The sequence below is a fragment of the Natator depressus genome, chromosome 24, assembly GCF_965152275.1.
Source record: "Natator depressus isolate rNatDep1 chromosome 24, rNatDep2.hap1, whole genome shotgun sequence".
NCBI lineage: Eukaryota > Metazoa > Chordata > Testudines > Cheloniidae > Natator > Natator depressus.
In genome coordinates, this window is record NC_134257.1 from 14137701 (window position 1) to 14150676 (window position 12976).

At 44.8% G+C, this 12976-nt stretch overlaps 1 protein-coding gene across 1 annotated transcript in view; it reads right to left on the bottom strand.

Annotated features, from left to right (window-relative positions):
* The window catches only part of LOC141977512 (uncharacterized), a 147954-nt gene that overhangs the window by 83143 nt on the left and 51835 nt on the right, over positions 1-12976 (bottom strand). The window contains exons 21-23 of the mRNA XM_074939030.1: positions 7212-7237; positions 1282-2505; positions 677-1017 (exon numbers count right to left, since the gene is read on the bottom strand). Of these exons, the coding sequence (XP_074795131.1) occupies positions 677-1017; positions 1282-2505; positions 7212-7237 (1591 nt within the window). The remainder of the gene's footprint in view (positions 1-676; positions 1018-1281; positions 2506-7211; positions 7238-12976) is intronic.

A 12976-nucleotide genomic window follows, 5' to 3' on the forward strand; every position in this document is an offset into this window, starting at 1 on the left:
TGCAAGGCTAGCTAGGGGATTTAGCCACACAACTTCCATTAATTGCAATGTAGCTACATACCCAAGTCATCCTTGGAAATCTCAGCCACAGATTGTTCTATACAAAGCCACCATGTAGCTTGACATACTCTGCTGAAGACAGAGGTAGAGAATTGCATGAGCAACTTGGGGGGCGGGAGGGGGGGATTCCAGAGCTGGGTTAGTGGTGCTATGTGTATGTGGGGACTGGAGGGGGTAGCCTAGGGCTGGGATAGTTGGGGGGAGACTGTGGGTCTGGATTGATGGTCACCAGCACACCTATGTGTATGTGGGGAGCCCAGGGCGGGAGTTGCAGGGGGACTGTCAGTTTAGATTGAGAGGCACTGGCAGAGCTGGGTGTGAGGGGATCCCAAATCAGGATTAAGGGGCATTGGCAGAGGTGAAGGGAAAGGGGGAGCTCAGGGTTGGAATAGCAGGGGGCTGTGGGTCAGGATTAAGGGGCACCGGCAGAGCTGAGGGAAGAGGGGGAACCCAGGGCTCGAATATCAAGTGAGCTGTTGTTCAAATCTGAAGTAAAACTCTGTAGTAAACCTTTCCAGCAGCTGCCAAATGTGACTTTATGTTAGCATCACCAAATGTACCCTTCAAACATAAGCAGAAAACAAAGTATCAGTATTTATTCACGTTGCTCTCTTACCCTCACAAACCCAGTCTCATATCTGACCACTGAGATGGTGACATTATAGACCTCGACAGTCACATGACCAACATAGGAGACACGCGTGTTGCCCCTGTTGTCGTTCTTGGCCTTGACACTGAATGACGGGAGAGTTGAGTCTGAGCCGCAGGTCTTGGCGATGGTGTAGGTGCAGGTGCCCATGAAGTCGAAATTCCGCCCATCAAAAGTGTGATAATGTGGGTCTCCCTGAGCCCAGCAGGTGGATTCTGACTCAGCCACACACACCGGGCTGCCATCTACAATCTGACACCTCTCTTTCTTCCTGCATTGGACAGTGCTGCAGGATATGGTTGGGTTACCTACAAAGATTCAACCGGCCAGTTATACAAGAACTCACTTATGCCATGTACTGGCAGGCATTGAAACAATCTGTTTGTTTGCACTGCATTTTTCACCCAGTAGGTGTCTCTGTGCAGGGTGAGGGGACTGGATAAACAAAGGAGACAAAGCTGGATTTCAAGCTGTGTGCAGTCTCTTTGTGTATATTTGTTTCCATATCCCATTCTATGGGGGATTTTAGGGGTCGGGGGGCTGGATTTTATTTACACCCAAAATTGACTTACTGTATGTACAAACACCTGATGAGCCATATCCACTGTGATGGTCCCCTCCAAAGCTCAGCAGACCGAAGGGAGAGCTCGGGTGCTGTATGGAATGGGCGCTAATCCCTCTGCCGAAGCTGTACTCTCCCCAAGAATACTCCGTGCCGGGAATCTTCCTCCATCTGACTTTTCCTTTGGCTTTCTGATCAGATGTGATCCTGCTGGACTCTGAGCTCTTGACTATGATCAGCACATGGTTCTCAAACTCCTTCATCCCATCAATGTGGTAGGACTGGCAGTAGTTCGTGATGGGTGGGACATTGATGAGGAATGGGTCATATGTGGATTTCCCCTTTTTAGCACCAGTGAAGAAGAGAAGAACCTGGATGCCAGCGCTAGCAGAGATGTAAAGTGGGTGAGAGACTCGGATTTGAAATTCAACAACCTGCCCAGCCAATATGTTGCGGGAAGCTCGTGTGGGCCCTGACTGATAATCAATGCGAGTGTTTTGGGAGGCGACGATGTATGCGATGTCAAACTTGGCTTGGAAGGACAGAGGAGGGATGATGTATGTGCTGCCCCAGCTGGAGACGGGCAGGAGCTGCTCGACAGTGTGATCACAGTAGGTGTTTTGGACAACACAGCTGTGCCCAGTGAGGACAGCCACATGTTCCCGAGACTCGATTTTGGTGCCAGATAAATCAGCAGAGCTTTGCAGTTGCAAGGCTTGGTAGGGAGCGAGGGCAACCGTGAGTTTGCTCCCAGTAGCATAGATCCAGCGTTTGAACATTACAGCCCCTTTCAAATAAATATCAACTGTAGTGGGAGCCTGCCCTGCTATGACAGCAAACTCTTTATAACTTCCTAAATGTTTACCAGGTGGAGTTACAATGTAATATATGGTACCCAGCTTCTCAATGGGGTACACTACAGTGGTAGCAATGGAACTGGGCTTTGAGTTAACAGACAGGACAGAGATGTCTTTATCAGCCTGAATGAGGATGGTGCTATCAAATGTTTGGCTCCCAAACATCTCTACAGAGGCTGGGATCTGCACAGTCACCGTCTGTCCTTCTCCAACAGGTGTCACTCTCCGGAACATACCCTTGTTCACTGTCACAGTAACCGTAGTGGAGGCATAGTAACCAGTGATAAACAGCTTGCAATCTGCTCTGACACTTTGGACATGGTTTTGCATGAAGACCGTAATGAATTCTTTCCCACGGAAACTTGCTCTGCAAAGACCTGAAAGAAACAGATTGTGGGTTAAGAAAGAGAGTCAGAAACCCCACACCAATTCACAGCTGGGAATAGAACTCAAGTGTCCCAATGCCAGATTCACTGCTCTATGGAAGAAATACTAGTCACCTACCCAAGGTGGGAATAGAATGCTGGAGTCCTGACTTCTAGGCCCTCTTAGTTCAGCCCTAAACCCCACTTTCCTTCCAGACTTAAAAATAGAAACAAGGAGTCCTGACTCCCAGACCCAGCTGCTCTAACCATTAGACTGTCACTCTCCTCCCGGAGAAGGGAGAACATGCAAAAGAAGACCTATCTTGAAGAAGACCAAATAAGAGGAGAATGACTTAATAAGAGAAAAAAAATATGAAGAAGAAGGTTAAATGTGAAAAAGACCAGACATGAAGAAAGGAAATCAACCATCGCAGAGAACCCTGAACATGAAAAACAAGGACAAATGAATGTGAACACAAAGAAGAAGACTACACACAAAGAAGTGCCACCAAACACAGGGACAAGGAAGACCAAATGTGAGGAAGACAAAAAACAAAGGAGATGAGAACTGTCATAAATATAAAAGGAAGAGTAAACACCTTTAAAATCCCTCCTGGCCAGAGAAAAACCCCTTTCACCTGTAAAGGGTTAAGAAGCTGGATAACCTCGCTGGCACCTGACCCAAAATGACCAATGAGGAGACAAGATACCTTCAAAGCTGGAGGGGGGAGAAACAAAGGCTCTGTCTGTCTGTGTGATGCTTTTGCCGGGAACAGAACAGGAATGGAGTCTTAGAACTTAGTAAGTAATCTAGCTAGATATGCGTTAGATTCTGTTTTGTTTAAATGGCTGATAAAATAACTGTGCTGAATGGAATGGATATTCCTGTTTTTGTGTCTTTTTGTAACTTAAGGTTTTGCCTAGAGGGATTCTCTGTGTTTTGAATCTAATTACCCTGTAAGATATTTACCATCCTGATTTTACAGAGGTGATTCTTTTACTTTTTCTTCAATTAAAATTCTTCTTTTAAGAACCTGATTGCTTTTTCATTGTTCTTAAGATCCAAGGGTTTGGGTCTGTGTTCACCTAAGCAAATTGGTGAGGATTTTTATCACTCCTTCCCCAGGAAAGGGGGTGTAGGGTTTGGGGAGGATTTTGGGGGGAAAGATGTTTCCAAGCGGGCTCTTTCCTGATATATATCTGTTAGACGCTTGGTGGTGGCAGCAATAAAGTCCAAGGGAAAAAGGAAAATAGTTTGTACCTTGGGGAAGTTTTAACCTAAGCTGGTAAAAATAAGCTTAGGAGGTTTTCATGCAGGTCCCCACATCTGTACCCTAGCGTTCAGAGTGGGGAAGGAACCTTGATAAGAACCAACATGAAGAAATTTGAAAATGATGGACAAGAATAACTGAGCACCAATGAGAGAAAAGACTGAACAAAAAGAAGGCAGAACAAGATGAAGAGTAAGCATAAAGAAATCCAAACATGAAGAAGATGGTGCATGAAGAGGACAGAACAAGAAGAATGAGCATGAAGAAATCCAAACTTAAAGAATAATGTTGAATGTGAAGAAGACAAAAGAAGAATGAGCATGAAGAAATGCAGATTTGTAGAAGAATATTCAGTACAAAGAACATGGGAGAAAAAGACTGAGCATGAAGAAGACAGAACAAGACGAAGAATGAGTATGAAAAAATCCAAACTTGAAGACGATTGAGCAAGAACAAAAAAGCATTAAGACTTCCAAACAAAGAAGCAAATCAAATTAAAAAGGAATGAATGAAGAAGACCAAACATAGAGATAACTGAGCACAAAGAAAGCTAAAAAAATAAGATGAAAAAAATCAAAGAAACAAACTGAAAAACCAACAGGTTGTTTACAGTTTCTATTTAAATTTTTCGAAGTCCAGAAAATTTCAAGGGGGAAAAAAATCCATCAGTTTTGCAAAAGTTATTTTAAAAAGGCCATTTTCAATGAGAATTCTTTCCATTTAAAAAACCTGAAACCAGCTTGACTATTAAACCGTCTGAAGACACCTGTGCAGCTTTGACCGCTACTCAGGGGCAGTGTAGTATAGTAGCTAAAGCTAGTCACTGGGCTTCATAAGACATAGGTTCTGTTCCCAGGTCTGACCCTGGTTTGCTGCGTGACTGTAGGCAAAACACTTCCCCTTTCTGTGCCTTAATTTCTCCAACTGTAAAACGGGTATAATGACCTGCTTTGTAAAGCACTTCGAGATCTACTGATGATAAGGGCTGAGTAGGAAATGATATTCCTGACCCATGAGAATTTTCGACATTTCTAAAAATTTTCCCATTCCAAATTGGGATGAAAAGTAGAAATTCTGAAAAATTTTGCAAACTGAAACTCTGACTTTATTTCAGTTTGGATTAATTGAAATATTTTGATTTGATAATTTCAAAACATTTCGTTCCAATTTTTATCTCTTTTTTTACATAGTTTTAGAATAAATTAATTTACTTTTCAAAAAGAAAGGTCATTTTGAAATGAAAGAAACAGATTTTTGTTGTTGTTAAATTGTCGAAACAGGATGTGGGGTGGCAGATGTGGGGCTAAAGGAGGGGTACAGCATTAGTTAATAGGCATTTTGAGGGGTCAGGGAGAATCTGTGAGCTCGGCACAGTCTGGTGGTACTTTATACAGATCTGAACGCTTTGCTTTCAGTCGGGCTCTTTAGCAAGCAGTTCTGCAGGAGGGACCAAAACCTCATAAGTCATGATACACCTGTGAGAGCCAGCAGCATTGTCAGTGTCTCACACACACACCCTTGTGTCAAAAATGAAAAAAAAAATCAAAAACACACTATCATCTTAATTTAAAAAAAAAAACCTAATGATTTGGGGGCTAATCACATCATTTTCGGGGCAGAGTTTGTTTCATGATTTTTTAACTTTGGGGATTGGAGTTACTGAAGATGTCACAGGTGCTCCTATCTGAAGCCAGTACAGCTGATCAGAAAACAGGATTTCTGTTCCCCAGGAAATTCCGACCTTTTGAGTGGACTGGGAAAGTGGGGGGAATTAATTCCAATTAATTTCCTGTGAAATGGAAATTCTCAAGAAAGTCCATTTGGGATCATTTCGATTTGATAATGTGGAACTATGTCATTTCAATAAGGTAAAAATATTTCATTTTGACTTTATATTTTTGATTTATTTTGTTTTGACTTTCATATTATATTCATTGTTTCTTAGGCCAGAAGGGACCATTGTGATCACCTAGTTTGACCTCCGGCATAAGAGAGGCCATAGAACTTCCCCAGAATAATTCCTCTTTGAACTAGAGCAGACTTTTTAAAAAACATCTGACCTTGGTTTAAAAATTGCCAGTGATGGAGACTCCACCATGGCCCTTCATAAGTTGTTCCAACGGTTAATTACATTCCCTGTGAAACATGTATTCCTGATTTACAATCTGAATGTCTAGCTTCAGCTTCCAGTCATTAGATATTGTTAGACCTTTGCTAGATTGAAGAACTGATTATTAAATATTTCTTCCCCATGTACATACCTATAGACTGTGATCAAGCCACTACTTAAGCCACCAGGGGTTGGTCCTGCTTTGAGCAGGGGGTTGGACTAGATGACCTCCTGAGGTATCTTCCGACCCTGATATTCTATGATTCTACCCATCTGTTTGTTAAACTAAATAAATTGAGCTCCGTGAGTCTATCACTCCAAGACATGCTTTCCAATCCTTTAATCATTCTCATGAGTCTTCTCTGAACCCTCTCCAGTTGATCAACATTCTTCTTGAATTTTGGATTCTAGAACTGGACCTGGCAGCAGTCACACCAGAGCCAAATGCAGAGGTAATATAACCTCCCTACCCCTATTGGATAGTCTCCTGTTTATCTTAAAGTATGTGACTATGTGGATATAGTGAAGAGACTTGAATCAGATCACTCTGGAGTTGCTGGGACCAGCACCCTGTTCTGTTGCAGCCTAGTATGACATTCTGTCAGCTAGACCACACCATACGGAAGGCCCTGTTGCTCCACTGGCTCAATACTCCGGACTCCCTAACGAGTCAGCAAGGCTGCCAGATGGCCCATCCTGCCTGATTGGCTGAGGAAGCTAGCAGCGTCCTGGTTGCTCAGTGCACATGCCCATGGACTCTGCCTCGCTGTGCTTCTCTTTCCAAGCCCTGCTCCTGCTTTGCTTCTCCGTGACTCCAGCCCAGATCCTGCTCTGCACCCAGTCTTGATGCAGTCCTGTCTCAGCCTTGCTCCTGCCTTCCCTGGTAATCTGGTTCCGATTCTTATTCCTGAGTCTGACTTTGTCTCAATCCTTGGCTCTGGCATGCAGACTCTGTCTCTGGTTCTGACCTTTGGTCCTGGTTCCTGGTTCTATGTCTTGACTCTTGGTTCTGGCTTTAGGATTCTGACCTCGGTTTTGACCTTCAGCCTTGGTTCCGACTCTCTCGACCGTTGGTTCTCTCACTCAGACTCGGACCACTAGGCCTGACTGCCTGTGATATGGTCTTCTGACACCACACCACCTGGCCTTCGTTCTATTGGCATATTGCCTGACCGCTAAGTGGCAGTAAAGGTGAATTACTAGATTGTAAATTCTTTGGCGCAGGGACTATCTTCTTGTTCTGTGTACAGTATAAGGGATATATAGGCCAGATATGCCTGGAATGATTAATAACTAATGATTCCTTCTGGCCCTCAACAATTAGAAAACCTCCTCACCTCTGTTATCCCAAAATAGGATCCATCTATGAAGACAGTAAGAAAATGGTTCACATCATGTGAGACACTTTGTCTAAGGACACACAGATCAGCCAAGGTCAGGTTTTCCCCAACCCAACTATAGAAACTAAAATGGCTGAATTAGAATATTGTTAATCACTTAGGCAAGAATCTCTTATAATTTGCATAAGAATAAACCTCTTGCTCCCTCCCAACCTAGCTAAAAAATCTCCAAGTTACTAAAGAAGAGTCAGACCCTGCTTTCCTGTGCAAAGTGGCCCATTGCACATTGAGTGGATCAAGAAGAGGTGGGTGGGGAAGCTGCAAGTTAAACAAACTAGAAATGTGGCTGTAAGGCTGAAGGTCCAGTTGGGTGAACTGTTGCCCCAAGAAATCCAAGCCACGTGCTTTCACCCCAAATTATAACCTATACATTGTTTCCTTCTAAACCAAATATATTGTGAATAATCTGTTTTTCACCCTAAGTTAGAATCCGCACATTTGTTTGCCTTGTGAGTCAGATCTGCATCCTGCTATATGTGGAACACGTCTCCTGCTCTGTTGTAAGTCCCAATGCTCAGTATAATCAAAGACTGTATGGAGTGTGTTCTCCAAATTGAGACGATTATAAGGATTTTCTTGGTTTCCATTGCAAATAATTGTTGCACTCTGGAAGTAATAGGAATTGTCTGGCACAAGGAAGGAGAAATGTTAAAAGACATAAACCAGGGTATAACTGTGGTATATTAAGAGAAATTGCTTGCAAGGAGAGGATCCCAACTGATCGAAGGAGACAATTATGAAATACCATCATTGAAATTAATCAAACTTTAAAAGCCTCCAGTCAGAAAAGGATTGAAGACATTTGCTGTTCAGTATTGCCATCAATTGGATACCAATGGAAGCCAGAGAGAAAGAGAGCTGAAATGCGAGCACCCACATGGCACATGTCCAATAAGAATTAGAGGGTGGCTCTCTCCAGTGAGCCCTGAAACATGGTTATATAAATTGAGGTCACCAGGTGCTCAGGAGAGTGAGTTGACTGAACCCAACACAAGAAGCTGCAGAATCCTAAGGGTGACCTATGCCCAGACCAGCCACGTGGAAAGGACTCTCCCCCATCCCAGGTCTAAGAGGATAACAAGTAGAGGTGAGATTTCATTTCATAGATTGTATTTCCCCTCCTATTCTTTAGTATAAATAACCGTAGATTGTCGGGCTCAACGGGTAGTGATCAATGGCTCCATGTCTAGTTGGCAGCCGGTGTCAAGTGGAGTGCCCCAGGGGTCGGTCCTGGGGCCGGTTTTGTTCAATATCTTCATAAATGATCTGGAGGATGGTGTGGATTGCACTCTCAGCAAATTTGCAGATGATACTAAACTGGGAGGAGTGGTAGATACGCTGGAGGGGAGGGATAGGATACAGAAGGACCTAGACAAATTGGAGGATTGGGCCAAAAGAAATCTGATGAGGTTCAATAAGGATAAGTGCAGGGTCCTGCACTTAGGATGGAAGAATCCAATGCACCGCTACAGACTAGGGACCGAATGGCTAGGCAGCAGTTCTGCGGAAAAGGACCTAGGGGTGACAGTGGACGAGAAGCTGGATATGAGTCAACAGTGTGCCCTTGTTGCCAAGAAGGCCAATGGCATTTTGGGATGTATAAGTAGGGGCATAGCGAGCAGATCGAGGGATGTGATCGTTCCCCTCTATTCGACACTGGTGAGGCCTCATCTGGAGTACTGTGTCCAGTTTTGGGCCCCACACTACAAGAAGGATGTGGATAAATTGGAGAGAGTCCAGCGAAGGGCAACAAAAATGATTAGGGGTCTAGAGCACATGACTTATGAAGAGAGGCTGAGGGAGCTGGGATTGTTTAGTCTGCAGAAGAGAAGAATGAGGGGGGATTTGATAGCTGCTTTCAACTACCTGAAAGGGGGTTCCAAAGAGGATGGCTCTAGACTGTTCTCAATGGTAGCAGATGACAGAACGAGGAGTAATGGTCTCAAGTTGCAATGGGGGAGGTTTAGATTGGATATTAGGAAAAACTTTTTCACTAAGAGGGTGGTGAAACACTGGAATGCGTTACCTAGGGAGGTGGTAGAATCTCCTTCCTTAGAGGTTTTTAAGGTCAGGCTTGACAAAGCCCTGGCTGGGATGATTTAACTGGGAATTGGTCCTGCTTCGAGCAGGGGGTTGGACTAGATGACCTTCTGGGGTCCCTTCCAACCCTGATATTCTATGATTCTATGATTCTATGATCTTGCTGCGTCTGCACTCTCTCATGAGACCTCAGTAACCGTATTTTAGATTAACTTCTTTATAAGTCCAAGCAAATTGCCCTACAAGAATTGCTTTAAGAAATTGCTTTTAATATTCTAAACTTGTCCCTTTTGCACCAATGTAGTCAAAGAGAAGTGATCACATTCTTCAAAGTGCCTTGGAGACAAGGGTGCCCTGGGCAGTGTGCTAAATGTGTTAGGTACTAAAGAATTGAGAACTGCTGATCGTAAGTAAATGTAATCAGAAATCTTGGTCATTTGCATTGTTCTTTCCTATAACTGCTGAGCCTCACCTCTAGTCTGTGATAATTGCTGGCAAGACGGTATCGTGTGTGTAGTACATACAGGTTGTGTCTACGCTGGAGCAGTGGACAGTTGATTATATCTTAACGTGGCTCTGGGTGTATTAATAAATTGGTGGTTGGTTAAGAATAAGCAAGCGATCAGGGAAATACTGGCCTGGATTTGAGAAATCCTGATTTGAGGAACACTGTTCAAGTTAAAAGTTGACCCGAAAAGAACCCAGCATTAAACTAGTAAACTAATGCTCCCTAAACCAGCGTTTTTCAAACTGTGGGTCATGACCCAGTGCTGGGTCGCGGCATGTGAGGCGCTGGGTCGCCTTGCTCTGGTCAGCACCTCCAACCAGGACGTTAAAAGTCCCCTCGGCGGTGCTGCCCAGTGAAGGCAGGCGAGTGCCTACCTGTTCCGACATCGCGCTGCACCCCAGAGGCAGCCAGCAGCGGGTCCGGCTTCTAGGCAGCGGGCCCATGGGGCTCCACGCGCTGCCCCTGCCTTGAGCACCAGCTCCACACTCCCATTGCATGCCTCCGCCTAGGAGCCAGGCCTGCTGTTGGCTGCTTCCAGGGCACAGCACGGTCCGCGGTGCACCCTGGCTGCGCCGCTCACCGGGAGCTGCCGAAGGTAAGTCCAGGCCTCAACCCCGCGCCCCAATCCCCTGCCCCAGCCCTGAGCCCCCCCCCAAAATTTGGAGCCCCTCCTGTACCCCAAACCCCTCATCCACAGCCCAGAGCCCTGACCCCCTCCCGCACCCCAACCCCCTGCCCCAGCCCAGAGCCCCTTCTCATACCCTGAACCCCTCATTCCCAGCCCCACCCTACAGCCCTCACCCCAACCCTCTGCCCCAGCCAAGAGCCCCTCCCACACCCCAAACCCCTCATCCCCAGCTCCGTTGGGTCGCAGGCATCAACAATTTTCTTCAACTGCGTCCCCAGAAAAAAAGTGTGAAAAGCATGGCCCTAGACTCAGTCCAAAGGGTCTGTCCTATTGGAGTCCGTCATAGATTGGCAACCCTCATTTGTTCGGTATCAGCTTTCAAATCTAACTGGCACCCTGGCGAATTCATCAGTTGGCCCCTTTTCACACCTACAATGGCGGGGGCTCTACCCACCACTCTTGTATTATCAATATTTATTATTTTGCTACTGACGTAAGACCCGCAGACATATCTCCACTGCCACAATGATCAACACCCCCCACAACACACCTGTCCAGATCCATGGATCTACACACGCCTGTCTCAGCATGTGGGGTACCGCATCCAGTGCACTAAATGCCCCAGTAACAACTAGGTGGGTGAAACCAGACAATCACTACACTCTTGAATGAACTTGCACAAGAAAATGGTAAAAGACAAAAACAACCTTACCTGTGGGTGAACCCTTTTCACAAAGCAATCACTCTATATGTGAACCATCTGTCCTCATCCTGAAAGGAAACCTGCACAATGCATTCAAAAGACAAGCCTACGAGCTTAAATTCATAACTCTGCTAGACACTAAAAATCATGGCCTGAACAGAGAGACTGGATTCCAACAATCTGTAACCCACTAATCCAGTGGTTCTCAAACTTTTGTACTGGTGACCCCCCCTCACACAGCAAGCCTCTGAGTGTGAACCCCCCCTTATAAATTAAAAACACTTTTTAAAAAAAATTTAACACCATTATAAATGCTGGGGGCAAAGCGGGATTTGGGCTGGAGGCTGACAGCTTGCAACCCCCTCAAGTAATAACCTCGGGACCCCCTGAGGGGTCCCGACCCCCAGTTTGAGAACCCCTGCACTAACCCCCTCTTCTTGTCCTATGTCTGCAGAGGTGTTAATGGGCCACTCTACCTTGAATGCTCTCTTCAATACATGCTAACTACTCATGCTGATAATAGCCCACCTTAATCAATTAGTCTCGTTATAGCTGGTATGGCAACCCCCATTTTTTCATGTTCTCTATATACATATCTTCCTACTGTATTTTCCACTGCATGCATCTGATGAAGTGGGTTTTAGCTCACGAAAGCTTATGCTCAAATAAATTAGTAAGTCTCTAAGGTGCCACAAGTACTCCTTGTTCTTTATGCTAAACAATCTGTTCCACCTTGCATTTAGCTGTGAGCCTGGGAGTGCCTTTCCTTGACCTGAAGAAGAGCTCTGTGTGGCTCAAAAGCTTGTCTCTCCCTCCAGCAGAAGTTGGTCCAATAAAAGATATTACCTCCCCCACCTTATCTTGCTAATGTCCTGGGACCAACAAGGCTACAACAGCACTGCCTTACATCTATTCAGTTATCAGCTAACCCCATCTCCCAGTGATGTCAACCTGCCAAATGGCTGAGTGCTCAAAGCCCAAACCCAGAGGCTCCTTGAGTTCAATAGGAATGTGTCCAAATCAGACCCTTGAGTGGTTCAAGAGACAGGAGATGGTTAGGCTACTGGTTTGCTGAAAGCACAGTCTATCGTTAGGCTGGGAAGGGTTATACTTTTATTGGAAATGTCCTTGTCACCATACACGTAACACGGACAAAAGCAATCATTCCTGCGTGACTAATTAAAATGCTGCTTGAGAACTTTACTAGAGTTTGATTGCAGGCTATTTACTTTGTACATTTTGACATGTGATGTAGACAATTTGAGTTTTAACCATTATAAAGCTTTCACTCTTTGAATCTGAACCTCTTCTGTCATTAATAATTAGTGTCTGAGCCCCCCCCCACCCAATGTTAGACATCCCCCATGATTTCCCGCAACTGTGAAAATAAAAGACAAAACATGCTTAAAAATAAATATTAATATTATCATCAAAATTATAGCAAAGCAAACACGAATTCTGCCAGGCCTCCCTACCATGCTGACCACAACTCTTTCCTTTTCCTCCCCTGTCTGTCTGTCTGTTCCCCTCTGTTCTCTTATACTCAGACTGTCAGCTCATTGGGGTAGGGACCATCTCTTTGTCCTGTTGTTTGTACAACATCTAGTGCAGGTGAGTCGTGGACTATGACTGGGGCACCTAGGTGCTACCATAACACCTCATAAATAGCAATAATAATTTATCCGGGGTTGGGACAAAGTTTTCAAATCTGCATGCCTAAAGTTAGACCCCTAAATAGAACTGATCCAAACTTGGAAATTTCATTCCATGGGTAATTCTGAGATTTCAAGATTTCTGTTTGTCCCAAATCAGAAAGAAACATT